The sequence below is a fragment of the Fundulus heteroclitus genome, chromosome 17, assembly GCF_011125445.2.
Source record: "Fundulus heteroclitus isolate FHET01 chromosome 17, MU-UCD_Fhet_4.1, whole genome shotgun sequence".
Taxonomy (NCBI): Eukaryota; Metazoa; Chordata; class Actinopteri; order Cyprinodontiformes; family Fundulidae; genus Fundulus; species Fundulus heteroclitus.
The window spans coordinates 3207897-3227619 of record NC_046377.1 but is presented as its reverse complement, the minus strand read 5'-3'; the positions used below and the strand labels follow the sequence as shown (position 1 = coordinate 3227619).

Here is a 19723-nt window from a genome sequence, read left to right as displayed (position 1 = left end):
GAATTTAACCGTGATGTCTCTTAATGATAGCAATGACTGAGAAGCAGAAACGTGAGGGGAGGCGGTGAAGGATTCTTACATCCTGTCATATCTGTGCGAAACAGTTGGCAGAAGGTGATGATAAGAGATAGGACGAGGGTTTGGGTGAATTTCTTGAAAATGTGCCTTCATTTCCTAAGTATGCACATGGTGGATTGTGATAGCAAACAGCACTCAGGAGTGAACACGTCGGTGTTTATAATAGAAATATGACTTGTCCGGGGTGTGTGTCCGCTCTTAATCCAATAATCTCCAGCCCCCTCACAACCCTGCAGGGATAAACAGGCAAAGACAACGAATGGGTGGATGGATAAGGGCAACATAATGACCTGTTAGCGACAGGCGGTGCTTGACTCCTAATGTAGTTTTCTCATACACCATTCTGTTGAGAAGTGTGGTGCTGGAGTTTTTTTTTTAAAGCAAGTTTCCAATGGTTAATGAGATTTTCTCAACAGTACTAAAGTGTCTATCACTGAAACTTTTTTCAACACCATTGTTCAGTCTACAGCAACCTTAACCAAACTACAATATAAAGCTTTTAATCTCTTAAAATCCTGTTGGAACTAATTTGAGCTGTTTCTACTGCTCAACTTTTACAACAATCAGTTCCCTTTACCAAATGTTTTACGGACTTAATGGTTATTATAACTGTCAAAAATAGCTTTTCTAATAACTTTATATATATATATATATATATATATATATATATATATATATATATATACATATATATATATATATATATATATATAAGACAGTTTGTCTCTATTGATGCATTTAAAAAGACGTTTTAAGGATTTTAAAATGTATGCCTCAGATGGAAGAACATCTCACCGACCTCTGCATAATGCTGAAAACAAAGCAGTTTTTGTTTTTCTGACGCAGCGGTTTGAACTGATATTTGTGTTTAGACCTAAACTTATTTTTTATGAAGTTCAGCAACTGCAATTCACAGAGACGCCCATGGAGAAATTGAAGCTGCAAGTAGGCCTACTTCAGCTTCATTTAATGTTTTTCGTCTAATTTTCGTCCTCATTCCCTTTTAAGCTTACAGCAGCCGCACTGTGTTTAGGCACAAAATGCTATTCGTCAGGTTTATGTTGCATTCCGTGGATTTATATCACAGCAATGCACAAAATTGTCCAATAACTGTTCACAGGGATGGTAAATACCGGTTACTTGAAACTCCGCCCACACTCTATTTAAATCCACTATGTTAGTCAGCACTCAGCTTCATTTGGAACTTGATCTTGACCAACAGCACTGGATTCATTGGAATCAGAAAACTTTTGACTGAATCCATACTTGAAGAGGTAGGAAAATACCTTTTTTGCATAATTGGTAGTATAGAATTAACCTTTCAATGATTTTCTATTCCGTCTGCAGAAAGTTAATGTAACAGGGCTTTCTGTTAATATTAGAAGGAAAATCTTACAATTAAAATACATTTTTGGACTTTATTGTCTTTTAGTGTAAAGAATAAAAACACTGACTTGCATTTTTTTTCTCCATCTTTTAAAGGTTTCATTCAGATCTCCAGTTTACCAAAGTTGGACATCTGAACGCAGCATCAACCCTTTTTATTATTGTTTTATTCACTGATCTCCCTCCATTTTTGGACCGAGAGTCAGTGAGGTGCCCTCCCCTCCTACCCCACACAGAGAGAGGGTGTAGAAAGTCGAAGCGTGCCCGGAGATGCGGTTCTTCCTGCCGCTCGGCGTGTATTGCATCAGCCTGCTCTCCCTGCAGCAGCTGTCGGCTTCACCGGCCGGGGAGCGTCCTGACGCAAGCAGGTGAGACGATAACCACGCTTTGCTTTGCCTTGCCTTGCCGCTGTTTCTGCTGCTGGTGCCGGTGTTGTTATGACAGTCTGACCCGACTCTTTTAGAGGATAAAATAAAGCGACGCCTGATTGGCTAATGGGACAGGTTAAAATAAATGACCGCAACTGTCTGCTTCAGACGTCGCTTTCCCGTTCCGACGGTACCGCGCAGTTCTGCGTCACCAGGTTGGACACGTCTGTCCGACCTGGTGACCTGGTGATTGTTACAGGTTCTGGGGTGGTGTTGGGTCTAATTTTAGGGGTTGGAAAACCGCGTTTTCGCCGCCGGTGCGGTGCGTAACGGTGCCAAGCAGTGTGCCAATATTTTAAGGCTTCGGCCCGCTTCTGGCTGCGCGTTTGACGGGTCACATGAGGGCCAGTGCTGTTTTGCTGTTATGACGCGCAACTCACAGATAAGGGATTCTCCAAGGTCACAGGCTGGCTACAAATCCAGATAAAGCCTTTTCTTCACATTGTTGGGAAAGATTCTTGTGAAGTAACACATTTTATATGCGTAAAAGGGCGCAACTGACCGACTCCGTTTGATCAAACCTACAGATGATTATTGTTTAGTGTCTGAAATCTCTTTTTTTTAAGTGTCTGGGACCTCAGTTATCTTTTGCTGCTCGTATTTCTTCTGAAAGGTTGTCATCGCTACTCGCAGAAGTTGTGAAAAAAAAAAAAAAAAAAAAAAGGTTTTCCCGCGGAACAAGTTCCCACTCGACCTTTTCCAGAGTTCTGCTATTTACAGCTGGTCCACTCTAACCGCGACCCAGATTCCACATTTTAGGTCAAAGTGCACCTTCATAATAAATCTGCATTTCACCCCTGTTTCTCTATTTTAAGTCCCCAAAAGTTTTAACACGAGTGAGATCCTCTCATGAGGCGTTTATTTGAATGAACCTCACAGTGATTAATTACAAGGCGGGGAAACCAGTTTGATTGTATGAATGGAGCTCCATAATGGACTATTGTGACGATGAATGGCACCTGCTTTTGTCCGCCCTTTTGAACCGCAGGGGCTTTAGCCCTGCCGCAGGAGATTAGGCAACAGTCTCCAAATCAACCAGCGCGCCCAGTCGCTGCCACTGACAGGACCCAGTTGGGTGTGTGAGTGGGGGGGTCAGGGTGCTCCACGACTTATGCGTTGCAATGGCATCTCAGCCAGGACTGCGTGAATGGGTGCAGATGAATGGTTGTAAAGGGCGCCCTCTACTGGGAAGGTTTGATGTGTTCTCTGAGAACGTGAGGCAGCATTTTTTTACTCTAGGGGCAACTTCTTCTATGTTTTCATCCATTAGCTAGTTAAAAAATAAAATCAACTAAAGACTGATACGTGTACCTTTAAATATTTAAAGAGCAAAAAGCAGGAGATCTAGAAAGGGTCTCATAAAGGTTGAAGAAGTGTGACAGAAGGAAAGGCGTAAGCCTGTATGACAGATTTAAAGCTAACATTGTATTACATGATTTAATTGCTTTCATTAAAACAGCTTGGCCACTGCAGTTTTATAACAGTTTGCAAGGGTGATGGGGGTCATTTCCTGGCCTGTGTTTTTTTCCAGGAACCTACAGTTCCAAACAACCAAATCTGTTTTTTTTTTTTTTTTGGTTTTTTTTGGAAGCGTAATAAGCTGCTTTCCTCTATGCTCCACTTAGCTGGAGACTAACTCACTCGGTTCTCAGTTGAAGGGGCTTTAAACTGGAAGAACAGCAGGACAGTCTAGAAAACGTTTGTAGTTTTGAAACCGGAGCTTTTTTTTAAAAAAAAAAAAGAAAAAAATTGAGATCTATATTTTGATACAAGAAACCAGCAAATGCTCAATTTGAATAAAATCTCTGACTCAAAAGGGAAATGAAAAAGCTTTTTTCACTGAGGAGTAGAAATATCAACCCAGTAGATGATTAGAATATTTGGATTACCGTTTGTTTTTCTTTAATGGTGTCTAATTAAATCATAATTGTCAAAGAATTTAGAAAAGTCTAAAAAAAAAAAAAACCCAGTTTCCACGTTTTTATGCAGATATCGCACACAGGACATGAAACAAGAGTGATTGGAATAATAAAGCTTTAATTCAGTTACCATTTGGTCTGAAAATTTCACACTATGAGAAGCCTAACATTATCAGACAGGGCCATCTTGCTGCCTATTGATGTTTGTGATCAAGCGCTGAACACCTGGTGCTGAAGCCGTCACCTGCCCAGCACCGTAATCCCCTCGGCCCATCTCGTCTCCGTTTAACAAGAGAGTCCTAATCCCTCCGCTAACCTGTTCGCAGGCCCACCCAGTCTGCCGGTTCCTTGGCTTCTTTCCCTTCTGAGCATCGCCGGTCAAAAACGCCCCATCGCTTTCTCCCTGTGACATTAAATTCTTACCGGCAACTCCGGCGAACACACGATGTCCTGTTACCGTCACACGCTGACAGAAGAATCACAACAGCCATAACTATCCTACATTCCCGTCGCCTGCTAGTCGCCTGAGTGGATTTGAGCTCGGATTTCTGTCATTCCTTCCCTGTTCTGTTTCTGTCCACGCTGCGTCTCTTCAACCTGATAAGGTAATGCCAGAACCCTGCAGAGAAGTTGTGACCGATGCAAAACTGACGCTTTCCAAACGAGGAGAGGCTGCATGTCCTTCAGAACACAAGTAGTGAATTCCCTTCAATCTCTAAGCAAGTTACTTATACATATATGTATACTGTATATACTAAAGTTACTAGTACTAGTCCTTGTCTTTATTTAGCCCGCAAAAAATGTTGAGAACTGGACTAGCTCCCATCTAAATTAAACCTGAACAAAGACGGGCTTGGTTAGCCCGTCGGATCAACTCCAACCACCCTTTGCCCACATTTCAACACCAGTAGATGTCTTCGCCTTCTTTTCTCCACTACGCTTTCTCATTGTTTAGACAGTAGGCATGGTCGTGTTTTCTGTGTTTACTCAACAAATCCTCTCGCAGATGGGTAAGCGGGATGTTGCAACCGAACCCGTTAAATGGCACTTCGGTTGTCAAGCACTTAGCGGTACCGATTACACAAGTGGCAAACAACCCATTGTTTTGAGATGAAGCACATGCCGCGCAGATTTGCCGTCGGACCCACGTTTGGCCCCGCTGTGTCTGCATCAGGGTACAACAACACGACGGATCAGTCTGTGCGCTTCTCTCGTAGTCCAGGTTTGCTTAAGCATCCTGCGACGTCACGTGGTGTCATGTTTTTCTCCATTAAATCATCAGCGGAGAAAAACAGCGCGAGCCCCAGACCACCTGAGAAAGGGAGAATTCATCTCACACATGGTGACTTTCTGCTTCCGTTGTCTTTGTAGAGACACTCTGAAGACAGACATGATGGCTTTGAAATGATCATTATTATTAAAAAGGATTTTGTCATTTACCTTTCAGATTTCTGTGCACGCTATAAAAACAATCCTGTGGGTCCTCCGGACCGAACAGTTACAGTTAAGGAGGGCCAAAGCAGTGGCCAAACAGGCCGAGAATTCCTCCCTGGATTATCGTCTTAGACCAAAAATCCAACCCTGGCATCCACAACGAGCCGCTTTCCACACCGCATGGAAACCCTCGCTGTTTCGTAGGGGCATGACCTTGATCTGTGGTGTGCGACTGTAAGCGGAGCAGCAATTGTTTTCAGAAAACAAAGGTGGCATCTGGCGGAAAGCGCATCAACTGTTGTTTGATGACGGGGTTGAATGTTTTATTTATCGCCGTGTTCCAGAGCGGGCGCTGGATTTCCCATTCGTCACTCACTGGCCGCCATCCACTATACCTCCCACCCACTTTCAGGGGTCGCCACAGCGAACCATCCGTCTCCGTCTAACCCTGCCATCTACTGCATACTAGTTGCCATTTAAACCTTTAACCTCATCTTACAAGACCGCAGGACTAGAATCACCAGCACCACAGATTACAGTTCTCTGTTGTATAACAGTGGAGTCAGTTTATGACTCATATAAAATATTACCAATTTTAAACCGCCACCAAAATAATTTCGGGGCCAAGATGCAGTGGTGATTGCAGCCAGAGAAAGACACAAAACATACGTCCAGTAACCGTAATAAAAGGTAGTTTTGGCTCCATGGTACACCAAGCGCGACCTGAAAATAGTAATTATGTAACCGTCTGTCCAGCGATGGCTGGAAACGGGCGACACGGTCCTCATCAGGCGACCCTACCTGTTCGGCTGCATAAATCAAAGCCTTCGCATCTCAGAGAGGAATGCCAGGATACTGTGCAACAGCTCCGAGCTAAAGTCTGAGTGCTCATGTTGAAGAAACGCCAGTCAGCATTTCACATGGAGTCATGTTATATTTAGAACGGCTGTGGTGTCTGCCACAGAGAACCCGGCGCTACATTTTCCTTTTAGTCGGAAAAACTACCATCTGATGCCTTTGCTGGGATGCAGTGTTTAAATGTCATAATGAAAGTACTTGCTACAGTACCTCTGACATTAAAATCTGAGTAAGTTGACTGCCGGTCTGCCAGGTGAAGTCACTTTCCATGTTTGTCCCGCGCGCTGGTTTCCAGCGGTGGTGATGGGTTGGACGCTTCGGGGGGCTTGACTCTTTTACCGATGAGCTGCCAGGTCAAGTTGTAAGAAATGCACGTCCTGTTCAAACAATGAACAGATGGCAGGTCTGCTGCTACTGTTTACCGAGAGGCCAGGACATGCTGGCTCACCACTTTGTTGATCGTGTCCTTCCCAGCATAGGAGATGTCCAAATGTCCATTTTACAGAAAACATGGTTCATTCACGGGTCAATGAAAAGTAAAAACATCGCCAAATAACAGTAACAACAATAAAATAAAACCTCAGGACGCTTTACCATGCACAATTTTGTTGCAAGAAATTAAAACTCGACTGATTCACTATATATTTTAGCCTAGAGCCTTTATCAAAACTGAAACACGTATTGTCACGTCTCTCTTGCATGAGATCCTGTGCCTCTGTAAGATTGCCTGTTTAAATAAAAGCAAAAGCAAAAGGAAAGGCTTTTAACTTTCTATTTCACTAATTTAATGCTTGGAAAGGGGACTGCAGCGTGCAAGATTGAGTTCCCATGCAACAGGTAGACAGATTTAAGTTTTTCACAGCTGATATGATCGTTGGTGCCCCTTGTAAAACGATTCACAACATAAGGTGCCATGAAGACAACGGTGAGAGATAAATGCATTACTAAATTCTACATTTCTTCTTTGAAAAGAATTCTGTTCATGTTATAAAACAAAGATTTGGGAAGCTATGCTCATCATAAGAGGAGCGCTTGGCTCAGCGTACTATTTTAGAAATATAATACCTATTTATTGGTGTCTGGAGTAGGCTACTGTGTTCTACATGCCAAGAATAAGCATGATAGGTTAATACGATCTACGTATGTCTCTAGATCATTTTAAATGAGATTCCCACAATAATTATCATCCCCACCACACCCACCCCTTGCGCACCACCACCATTATGGATAACTTTATCTCTCTTTCAAGTGACTTGATTTGTCAAGATCACAAGTCGTGTGTGCTTCCACGTTGTGTTCTGAAATTGCGGAACCAGAGGGGCGTGGTTTGCAGCTGGCAACATTCACCCCAGCAATGTATAGAAACTGTGCAGGGTTTGGCGAAGGGGAATCACCAAAGCGCTAAATTATGTCATGCATCCTCAACGTGTGACCATCTGAATCAAGTTAATTATATTTCCCAAATCAGATCCAAACTGGAAGATCATGTGGGGGTCTCCGGTCTGCTGCAGCTTCCGCAGTGTGTGAAGTAGTGGTTTTCAATACTCGTCATCAGGAACCAGTGTCCTGCAAGTTTTAGATGTGTGACTAGGCTTTGACACGCTTCTGCTGCACTTCAGGGAACGCTGAGGAGTTAATGAAATCACTTGATTCAGGTGCACTGGAGCAGAGAAACATATGAAACGCGAAGGACAGAGAACTTGTGTGGATCACAGAATGAAAGGATGACCTGAAAGGGATTTCTGTGTGATGAACCGGCACCCTCTTCAGGGTTGTACCTTCCGAAATGGTATTGCTGTCAACCCCCAAGTACAGAACAGCAATGCAACCACCCTAGAGGAGGCGTTGTCCTCTAGGGTGTCCAAAGTAGTCTTTGAGGTTTGGTAATGTTCCTCAAAATATTCCTCAGCATTTTGTGGTTTGGCATGATTCGCCGCACTGCTTGGGGAGGTCACAGCTGCTGGAGCGTGGCTTTGTGCAGTGGATGTGCTTAGCTTGCTAAAATGTTGGAAGTTGAGGGCAACTTTCAAGTGAACATCTGCCCTGCCAGGTTTGCCAGCGCTGCATTGCAGTGTTGTGTTTTTGGACATTGTAGGTACTGATTAGCTGACTGCGTTTCTTGCAAACGATACTTATATTTACCTGCTAATTTTTGTGCATTATAATTTTTCCTGCCACCGCTGTTTCTTGTAAGCCAAGGTATACACTTAAATTCCAAAAACCTTAGAGGAAACATCTTTATTTACCAGCTTTCTTCTTTTTTTTCCCCCAGACTGTCTCATCCTACCACCCAGGAGAAGGAGGTCACCACTCCCTCAGAAGACCAGCCAAGCAATGCCCCAACATCTCCAGCTGCAAGCAAACTCCAAAAATGGCTGTCAAGCATCCAGAGGCACCCGCCGGCTTCAGGCGCTTCGTCATCTCCCGGCCTGACGTGGGAACAGCTCATTAAGGCCACTCGGATCAACCGAAGGGCTAAGAGATCCCATGGCCACGGACATTTGAGAGGGGGGAAAAACCACTCCAAGCATGCCCAGTTGAAGAGAGTGGGTTGTGTCCTGGGAACCTGCCAAGTACAGAACCTCAGCCACCGTCTGTATCAGCTCATTGGCCAGAACGGCAGAGAAGAATCATCTCCCGTTAACCCGAGGAGCCCTCACAGTTACGGATGAAGTACGCAGCACCTATAACAAGCCTACCGGTATCTCCCTTTATTTGGGCTTTAATGTATTCGATTTAGCTTTTGCATTTAAGATTGATCTAGTCCACAGACAGCTCGACTTATCTTAGAAATCTCCTGCGTGATTGTTTGATGGGTTCTGAGCATTTTTATTTTTCAAGCATCACAATGGACCAAATCAACTGCAAGGCTCGACAAGGTCAATCCTGAAAAAACGTGGACATTAAGACATTATCGTCTTCTTGATTCTTTGTCTTGAATGCTCAAAGAAAGCAAAAAGCTCCGTTTGAGACCTTTTAATCTTGTTAAGTTAAGAAGTGAGCTGTTACTGTAATGCCATCCACTGCATGGCATTAATCTCTATTGCATTGGGTATCTTGCTGTTCACTGCTCAGACACTTAAGCCCTTGATGTGGATTAGAAGCAGCACCACGAGCTGGGGTCCTCTCAACATAGGTGCATTTCTAAAGGCCTTTCCAGCATCCAAATGAACTCTTTTACCTCTCGATCAGCTTTGAAGTTCATCCGCAGTTTGAAGAACTCAGAGATCACCGTAATAGTCCTTGAGTTTTGCATCTGAACTAGGAATTTACCTCTCAAAAGGACTTTATGTTTCGAGACTCATTTTTAAGTCTGAGACCACCCACAACAGGTACTTACTGCAGTATCAAACATTATAGGTTAAGACTTCAACACCCTAAAAAGGAGAAGAAAAGAGCTAGCATGCGAGGAGTAGTTATACAGGAAAGATCTGTTTCAATTCTGGGCTTCAGACAGTTGAAAAAGTGGCAAATTGAACATTATAGTCAGATTAGCATTTCGTCGCTTAAATGCTTCCTCGCTAAATGCTTAGAAATTATGACTTATAGCTCAAATAAGACATTTTTACGTTACATTAGGAGTCAAGAGCTTCCGGTCGCTAACAATATCGTATCAACAACCTTTTTTATTGTTTGGCTTTGTGGTCCAGCACATGTTAGGCTTCCAGATTTCAACAGTTATGCAAAGCTAAGCTCCTTTAGTCAGAGTCGAGTCCATAGCAAAGGTGTACAAGAAGGCAAAGTCAGACTAGGGTGAAATACTCCAGTGAAACACATTTGCTTAAAGATTTTCTCTTCAGCTGTATAATATGGTGTTATAGTGTGGTTTGGAACTGAGAACCACCCTGACCAAAATGCTAGCTGTAACAGTGCCCAGTTTCAAATATGAACGCAAATAGCCTAGCACCAACCAAAAAAAAGCGTGCCCCGACACTTGATCTTCTTTTTATGTCTGTCTATGAATTGGTGGGTGGATAACGGGCTAAAAATTGCTGAGGAACAAGGTTTTATTCGTGGACCATGTTATAATTTGTCGGGTCTTAAAGTTCCCAGCGTTCCAGCCTTCCAGTGTCTATACCGACTTAATCGTGTTTAGGGTCGCCAGATGGGGCCTCTCCCAGCTATGAACGGGCAAGCAGCAGGAAACGGCCTGAACAAGTCAACAGTCCATCGTAAGACCAAGAATTTGGTCCTAGAGCCAGCCTTTGTACCGCAATGTCAACCCGAACATTTCCACACCTATCGTGTTAAATCTATTTTATAACTTTGAGATGCACCAATAATCTGGCTAGAGACAGACCCCGCCAAATTTCCCTTGATGGACTCTGATCAGCGATGGCAGATTGAGACTAAATTGGAACCATTCAAAATCTGAATCAACTGGTCAGACCTCAACGAAAACCGGACATCCCTATTAGCCAGGATAAGCCCGATTGGTGCATCTCAAGAAGTAGTATTAGATGTATACATTTTGTTGAATCTACAGTGGAAGACTTAACTATGTTGTAGTGTTTGAGTACTGTTCTAGGAGGAAAGCAAGTCGCTTAAAATTGGTATTGGTATTATTATTATTATTATTATTGTATGATGTTTAGTTTATAATTTTTTTAATTTAAAGGTGTAGAAATCCTGAAAGAGCATCAGTTGAAACTCAGCAAATACCTGGAACTACTTGACTAACTGAGTGGCCTTACAGTATGTGACCCACATGATATGATACCGTGTTAATTTCTGTCTTAATGTATTTTCCGCTGTCATTATTTCTTCCATATTTAGTTAATGTTTTTTTCCTGCTGGCTATAATCCTTTTAGACAGGAGGTCAAATCGTAATAGCCAGCGGTTCCTCCGTCTTAACGCTATAATCTGTTCAAAGGCTCGCCGAGGTAAATCATTCCTTTTCTCTCTGCTGTGATGGAGCTAATCAGTGTATCGTGACAGATCATTAAACGGCTTTTGAAATGCCAAATCAAAAACCGTCCTTCTATGTTTTAAAAAATGTATGTTCTCAGCCACCCTATGTGTTTAAGATGAGTTTGCTAGCCTTATCACTGTTTTGCTCTCAGCATGTTTTTTTTGGGACGTCACGCGTTGCGTCATGTGGAGTTGTGCCGGCGAACCGCGTCACAGCCGATACGTCCTGGTCAGTGTTTCAAGGCCATCCGTGACAAAGATTCATAGGACTGAGTCCAGTCATGTTAGTTTATCAATAGGCTTGTTTTTACTGTTTAAAAACTGAGAGTCATATGTTCTTCTTTAGGGTCACAGGAAAGCACTTTATTGCAAGCATGTTGACAGTTTTCTTTTTTTTTTTGCAACTTGAATTTATATATTTAAGAGTTAGTGACGGTAGGGATGAGGTGCTTCTTGTTAAAGTTGCCTTGTGAGATTGCCTATGAATGTCTCTGAAGATGTGCGTGCACTCGGTCTGGCTCTACGCTGGGTGCACCTATGAATATAATGTTATGCTGTTGTATTTAAAGAAAGTTATGTATTTAAGTATTTAAGTTACCTTTGTATGATAATGCCCCAGTGAACTATTTATCTTGTCTTTTCCATTTCTCCTTATCTTGGTAGGAAACACCTTTTTTGACTGTAGTGCAAATGTTACTGTTTGTCCATGTTGCTCAGTCTTTAAAATAAAGGACTATACTGTAGAGGGACAGCGTGTGGAGTATATTTCATGTTGAAGACAAAATGTATTTTTAAAGCATCTAGGAGCTAAAACCTTTTGCCCGTTCTTCCATAAAACAGCTCAATCAGATTGAATGGGGAGCAAAAATAAATAAATTTTTTTAATGTTTTGCTACAGCATCTCAATTTGATTTAGGGCCGTTCAAACACTTAATTAGGTTCTGATCCAAGCTGTTCTATTTGAGGTCTGGCAGTAGGTTTTTAGGGTTTGATGGAGGCTTCGCGTCTTTTGCCGCCTCCAATAGGTTTTCTTCCAGGATTGTCCTGTATTTGTAGCTCCATCCATCTTCTCATCAGTTTGCTTTATATCCTTGTTTATGCTGAAGAAAGGGATTCCCACAGCATGATGCAGCCACTAACATATTCCACAGTGGGGATGAGGGATTTAGGCCGATGTGCAACGTTTATTTTTCACCAACAAGTAGTATTCTGCTTGTAGGCCAGAAAGTTAAATTATTTTGTCTTATTCAACCTGAGCACTTTATGTCATGTTTACTCTAGCCTTGAGCTGGCTTCTGATATACTTTAAATAAAGTATCCTGTGGCTTTCTTTCAATAAAGTAGCTCTTCACACTCTTCCTTAAAGATCAGCTTTGTGAACTGCAAACAAATATTTGTGCTTTCAACGTACTCCCCCACCTGCTGCTTCTCCTCATGGAAAGGAGCCAGTTGAGGTGGTTTGGGCATCTGATCAGGATGCCCTCAGGTGCCCCCCCCCCCACACACACACACACACACACACACACTTTGGGGGTTTTCCAGGCGTGTCCCACTGGGACTAGACAACAGGAGAGACCCAGAACTCTCCGCCGGGTTTCTATATTGTGTCTGGCCTTGGAACGCCTTGGGGTCCTCCAGGATGTCGCTGGAGAGAGGGATATCTGTCGCTGGAGAGAGGGATATCTGTCGCTGGAGAGAGGGATATCTGGGTTTCTCTCCTCGACCTGTGGCCCCCTGCAACCTGATCTTGGATAAGCCGAAGACAATGGAAGGGTGGGATCGACCAGTGGAGATTTTCAAAGCTTGGGATCTAGTTTCACGAATCCAACCCGGCTTTAAAGTTCTCCACAACTCTTTCCCTGACCCGTCAGCTGTGTTCCTTGGATTTCATCATGCTCTTTTTAAATTGTAATATAATTTTCTTATCATATGTAAAGGTTAAAGAGCTATCACTGACTTTGCAAGTCACTGTCAAGGCATACAGAATGGGGTACCTCTTCCTATTGGTAATTTCACCCCCCCACCCCTCCCCTACACACTGCCTTCGACCAATTGCAATTGTCTTAAATGTTGCAACTAAAATCAATCATTACCTGATGAAGTCTAATAGAGGGCATGGGACGTGCTCAATGAAACATCAAGAGATCAGGACATGATCTGACAGCAGCCACCTCAGAGCTCGTATGACGGGCCAGAGTTAATGAGTGATGGAGGGAGTTTGGCCATACAAAAGACGGGGATTTGGTATCTAGAGGGGGTGGAGTTAAGGGGGAGGGGATTGAAGAGTAAGAGGGGACCCTTACTAGGTCGTTGACCCTTAATAGGTTTTAAAAAAGGTCATATTTGAATTTTGCATGACATGTCCCCTTTAAGGTAATTTAGAGAGACCATTTAGCATAGCATGCAGGTTTTTGGAAGCCAGAGTACCAAGAGAGAACCCATTGATGGATGGGGCGTACATGCTAATTTAATCCAGAAAGCCCCCAGCCAGGACCTTTTTGCTGCAAGGCCACAGTGCTTACAACGGTACCATTATGCAGCCCTCGTGTAAAATGCTAAACAGGAAAAAACTAACAAACAGCCACAACAAGAATTTACACACATATTTGACAATGAGTGGGCGTTGCATGTGATTTTCTGGAATTGAATCGGATATTCATACATTCCTACCCCTTTGTAACATTTTCCCACATTACAAAGGCAAACTTTAATCTCTTTTACTAGGATTGTATGAGACAGACATCCACACCCACATGCTGTGTGAGGATGGTGCCAAAAAAGAGTCTGAAAAGGGTAGGATGCATTTTTACTCAATGCCTTTTACCGTAATACCCCTAAATAAAATCTAGTCCATCTTTCTAAACTACCTTTTATAGTCACCTAGGGATGAACAGCATCGGGAAGGCCAAGGAAGAGAGTGGACAGGTCAGGGAGACTGCTGTGGAGAAGTGTAAAGCAGGGTTAGGTTCTAAAACTATAATCCAAGCTTCGAATATCTCATGGAGCTCTGTTCAGTCCATAATCTGAACATGGGACGAGTATGGCCCAGTAAAATGGGCATGTAGACGCTCATGGACTTAAGATCAAAACTGCTTCTGGCAACTCTAGATAGCTTTATAAACGAGTCATACAAAAGGAAATATTAATATTAAAATTTTCAGGGTGATCTTTTTGGCTCTGAGGTTTTATCATTTTGTGAATACTGAAAACTAAAGAGACCTGGATGCCTGTCTGCCAGCAGAAACAGTTGAAGACAAGTGTAAATTTCCTGTTTGGGCTTAAAATTTAGGCCTTTTTTTTAAACCTTTTAAACCTTAAAAAGCACAATGTGATAATAGAATATTTAGATTATGTCTTAGGAGGCGAGAAAGCAGTCAAGACCCCCAAATGGCTGTGATAGAGGGTTTAGTCGAGTCAAGTGACTGCACATATAGGTGACTTATTGCAGCGATTTCTGACCCAGTGGAAACTCACCAGGAGGCGTTTATGCTGCATAATGGAAAAACGAAAGAGCGTCTGACCCATGGCAGATTTGCACAAGGTTTTATTCCTGTTAAGTTTCCACAGCGGTCATCAGAATCCAGTCTCACTGACACAATCTGTTATTCGCTAGACTCTGACAGGAAGTGGTCCGGGCGGATACTTTGAGTGCAGAGTTTCACCTTGAAAACGAGCGAATTTGAATAGATTCCAACAAAACTGCGGAGGTGTTTCTCAGTAGAGTTGTGCAGCGAAGAAGCCTGCAGCTGCTGAGCAATCAAACAGTATTTGCCACCTTATGGTTTTTCTTTGTATTTGTTCTTTGTCTTACTTAAAAGTTACGGATCATGAAACTATATTTCACATTAGACATAAATAACTTGATTAAATAAAAACTTCATTGTCTTTTTTTGTTCCCTGTTTCTTGAGTTGGCCTCATTGAAATATTATTATTTTCAGAATGCACCCGCCGTGGCCTTGCTGCCGCTTTGGTCCTTCACCCCAAACTCTGACAACAACCTCACTTGAAAACTGCACCGCATGTTTCCCCAGGCTATCTCTGTCTGATATTAAAATGAGATTTATTGCCTAAACTATTTAAATGTGACAAAAAAAGACAAGAACAAAAGCGATCTTCAAGTGGGCTAATATAATACTTAACACCGTATATCAGTGCAGTTTTCAGTCTGCTGTGTCCTGCACATATATTTATAATAAAATATTTTTTGTGACAATTTGCTTATTGCCCAGACTTGCGCCTGAAAAAAAAAAGAAGCTTAGAGGCGTTTTCTCCTTGGCTGGCAAAGGTTGCTCCTGTTGAGAAATATCTAAACACTGAGTACCTACAAGCTGGATTGGAAAAATATTTTTATATTTCCCTGGAATAAAAAAAAAATCATTGGTACATAGTGGGACATTCAACTTGCACTTGCCCCAATATCCCAGTCATGCCCCGTCACACAATAAGAATGATTTACCAGGAGTGAAAGTTATTTAAATTAAACCTCAAGCATGCAAAAATACACACCAGATCCCACACTGTTGTTATTCATTAAAACAAAGATGAAGCCGCTATGGAACAGCTCGGTTGGAAAAGTAAGTAGACGCTTGTGACTTCCACGGGGATTTAAGAGAGAAAGCAGCTGTTTGTCTGGAATAGTTCCCATGAGGAAGCCTGTTCTCTCTAAAAAGAATATGACAGCATTGCTTTGGTTTGGAAAGCTATATCTCAGTCAGCCACATGACTTTTGGAACAAGGTTCTTTAAACAAATGAGACCAAAATAGTGATGTTTTTGCCACAAATCACAGTTTTGTATTTGCAGAAAACCAAACGCATGCATCCGTGCATCAATACGGCGTGTTTGGTTACATCTCATTATAAATGCAACTTGTCTTTGAAGCCCCCCCCCAGGTGAAGTAAAAACACAGCAGGCAGATTGGGGATAAAGTTGTGGGGCAGTTAAAAGCTAAGTCTGGTTACAAAGCAATATCTCTAGCTCACAGAGCGCTGTTACATACCACCTTGAAAATGGGAAGAATAGGGTTCAACTTCAAAACTGTTTAAGCTAGGCCATGCATCAACCAGAAAATGGCCAAGAGACCTCTGGAAACTAGCAGAGATCCAAAGGTCTACATTGAAAAACGTACGCATCCACACTCACCAGCGGCGTCTTTGGCATGATGAGTTAAGTGGGGCACAAAAACTCAACACCTATTGGCAGCAACTGCTATTTTTGTGATGCATAGAACCTGACTCTGATCAATGTTAAATGAATCAGATAAGTTAGCGTAAACCAACAAATTAGAAATGGCATTTTATATAAGCTAAATGTAATTTAATTTTTATACATAAAATTATAAATGAAGACTCACTCATATTGTTCATTTATTGAACCGAAAAGATTCACATTAATCCTTCAATGAGCTAGCAAGGACAACCAGCACTACATTAATGTTTGCTTTTAGTTTTATTTTGTTTAAGTTTAACTCTTTTTTCACTTGCTTTTATTCCATTTTTATTTTCCAATGTTTTAATCATGTGAAGCACATTGCATTGTCCTTGTTCTGAAATATGCTATACAAATAAATTTGCCTTGCCCAGATGGTCACACACTATCTGGCAGAACGTAAACGTAACGTGTGCAATTCCAGTATTTTGATTGGACGATCCGAGCTTGGGGCCACAGTATTTGTGCCCCACAGCTGTCTACTGAGAGCGTGTTGGGCATGCTCACTGCGATTTCAGATGTTCATTATTTAAACAAACGTTGGTGGGTTGGCCCCAATATCATGGCGCCTCAAGAGGATTTAGCTACTGTGGTTTTCACTTTTCTGGCAGACTAAGATATAGAAATGTTTATAGCAGAATTGTATTGATAAGGGAATCTGTCTTTTTCACAATATTGCTCTATAAAGAACAATCCTGTCCCACTGATTATTGTGAACATAGAGCTCCACAGCGCCATCTGGTGGGATCAGGCCCCACTGGCCCCAAATGCAGAGACACCACAGATATTTTGAGGTTTATGGTCATAATGCAGCAAAAGGTGAAGAAGTTCAAAGGTTATAAATGTTTTCACAAATGACTTTATGTTGTAGCCTATGTGGTGTACCAACACCAAGGACACATGGAGTCCATGGAGTAAAGCAGTAGAGCCTTGCTGACTGGTACAGATGACAGAGTGAATGAAAAACCATGAACTGGTCTTACTGAAAGCTCCAGAAAGACTATTGAGAACTCAAACATGGACACCGAGATGCAAATCACTCACCAAATATAACCGACAAACAACAAACAATGCTCTGCCAATCAAATTTAATTAAATTCACTTAAGTCATGCAACTGCAATTAAAACAACAAATTTGTCTCAAGGCAGTTTACAAACCAAGTCAATCCAATCATGCATTCAGTTTAAAAGACAGTTAAATGTACAAAATACATTCCAACATGATCCTAGATATTTACCATTGCTGTCAAATTAGATTTTCTATTCAAATTGGTAGTTGGCCATGGATAATGGCTGCTTACACTAAGCGGCCATTACAGACTGACATCACTTCCGGTCCAGAACATCCCTGGTATTGTATTTAGCACCTTCAACCTACCGTAAATCAGTTTCCCAGTCCCTGCTGCTGAAAAACATCCCCACAGCATGATGCTGCCACCACTATGTTTCACAGGGGGGATGGTGTTCTTGGGGTGATGGGATGTATTGGGTTTGTAGCCGATATACCAATTTCCTTGGTGGCAGAATAGTTATTTTTTCCCCATAACTGTATTTATTTGCTTTTTTTTTTGTAGAATACATACAAAACCAGAGTTGCATGCAGTGTAAAGAATTGTTGTATACAACACAAAACATGTGCCCTGTAGGTTTCTTTACAGTTCAAGCAGCCCTAGACTAGTCCCTCTGTTTAATGAATGAGATGAAAGGCTCCCAGATGTTTTCAAAATTGTCCACTCTGCCTTTTTAGCATGTATGTGATTCTTTCCAGTGGGAGAGCTGATGCCATATTCCGCAGCCACTGATCCAATGTCTGTCTGCGGGACTGTTTCCAGGATAAAGATATACTTTTTTTTTGTCATGATTTAGGCTTTGGACTTTTCAGGACCTTCAGCCTTCACCTCTAAGCCATCATCCAATCAGCTCAGTCTCCATCCAGCCCCCCTGACTCACCTGTTCACCTGCCTACATATACCCGCCTCAGTCAACTCGTCCCTGTCAGAACGTCTTGTCTCGTCTCGTCTTTTGTGATGTCTGCGTGCTGCACAAGTCTGCCTGTTTCCACTGTAAGTTCCAGCCGCTCGCTCTGCCCGTTCTGGCGGTTCCTTGGTCCACGTCGCCTGTTCTGCTCATCCCTGCCTGCCTGCACCATCAGCCTTTACTCATCTGGCAAGTCTGGTTCTGCTTGCCTGCCTCAGCTGCCACGACTCATCCTCACAACAAAGCTTTTAAATCGTAGCTGTGTTTGGCTGAGTATCGGGTTCGCCAGCGTCATCCATAGCACTTTTAGCATTGAGCAAACCTAGATCCATAAGTGTCATTCAATGGGATGTGAGTACATTAGCAAAGCACTTTATTATCCTGCGGGCAAAATAAGATTTATAGTTTAGGATGATTTTTAAAAAAATCCTTGTTTATTCAGAAAAAAACATAAATCAAATCTTGTATTAGAATTAGTAACATTCACAGGGATTTTGATGGTCAAAGAAATTGGAACAACCCCTTCAGATCTAATTTACCTCTCTGTTGCCATCTCCAGCCTGTAGAGATGGAGGACACACTGTCCACACCTCCTGCCCCTGTACACGCAGCCTTCTGCACCTTTTCACTTAGCTGGACTGTCCTAACATTTACATTCCAAGATACCAATGTAGCACAGGGCTTGGTCTTTATGTAAAAAGGTTAAGGTATCTCTGACAAACACACTGGAGGTTGAAATGAATCTACACATATGAGTTGTACGTTTGGCATTATGGGAATGCAGATGGTATTTATTGGGAAAGGAACAGGAACACATGGGTAAATGGAGATCTGATCAGTAAACTGAATAGGTTAGCTTGTTTCTAGATTTTTGTAGAAAGCTCTTTAAAAATCTTTTAAAAGAAACACCTCAAAAAATATTTTTCATTTAATTTAGTAATCTCCACATTTATAGCATTCTTATAGCTTTTATATGAAGTTTCACGATATTTTGAACACCTTTACATAGTGCTTTTATCAGGTCCGATTATTTAGTTTTATGGTCCTGGGGATCCTGTGGTTCTGCACTTCTTTAGTATTGGTTATTATCTGTAGATTGTTGTTTCTGTCATTAGGGTAGTTTTCCGTTCATTATTCATGTTTGTAGTTTATTCGGGGTTCTCTTTTATTCCTCAGTTTGGTTAGTTCGGTTATTCTTGTACGATCTTTATTTTCTTGTCTCGCTTTTTCTAGTTCAGTTAGTCAGTTCTTTTGGTTATATTTTGTCATTCTGCATGTATTCCTGTTAGGTTCTGTTCCGCTCCTGTCTCTGCTGTATCATTGCTCTCTCTCTCTCTCTCTCTCTCTCTCTCTCTCTCTCTCTCTCTCTCTCTCTCTCTCTCTCTCTCTCTCTCTCTCTCTCTCCCTCTGCTTTATTATTATCTAGTCCCCTATGTATTCAGTCAGCTCAGTTATCAGGTCCTCCCTTTTGCAGCCCTGCTTTTGGTCTCAGTTCTGCCGTGCTTCTGTTTCCCGTGTCACCT

The 19723-nt window shown here is 42.1% G+C and overlaps 1 protein-coding gene across 1 annotated transcript; it reads left to right on the top strand.

The window, feature by feature from the left end:
* The first annotated feature begins 1533 nt into the window (after positions 1-1533).
* Positions 1534-11764, top strand: adm2a (adrenomedullin 2a). The gene is made up of 2 exons (XM_036149169.1): positions 1534-1832; positions 8376-11764. Exons 1-2 carry the CDS (start codon positions 1735-1737, stop codon positions 8773-8775), a joined length of 498 nt encoding a protein of 165 aa, XP_036005062.1. The 5' UTR covers positions 1534-1734; the 3' UTR covers positions 8776-11764.
* Positions 11765-19723: the final 7959 nt, after the last annotated feature.

What these genes read in the sequence shown, in the direction of transcription:
- adm2a (XM_036149169.1), top strand. Translation starts at nt 1,735, where the DNA reads ATGCGGTTCTTCCTGCCGCTCGGCGTGTATTGCATCAGCCTGCTCTCC. An exon ending in GAGCGTCCTGACGCAAGCAG is followed by an intron (nt 1,833 to 8,375) that starts GTGAGACGATAA and finishes TTTTTCCCCCAG; the next exon opens with ACTGTCTCATCCTACCACCC.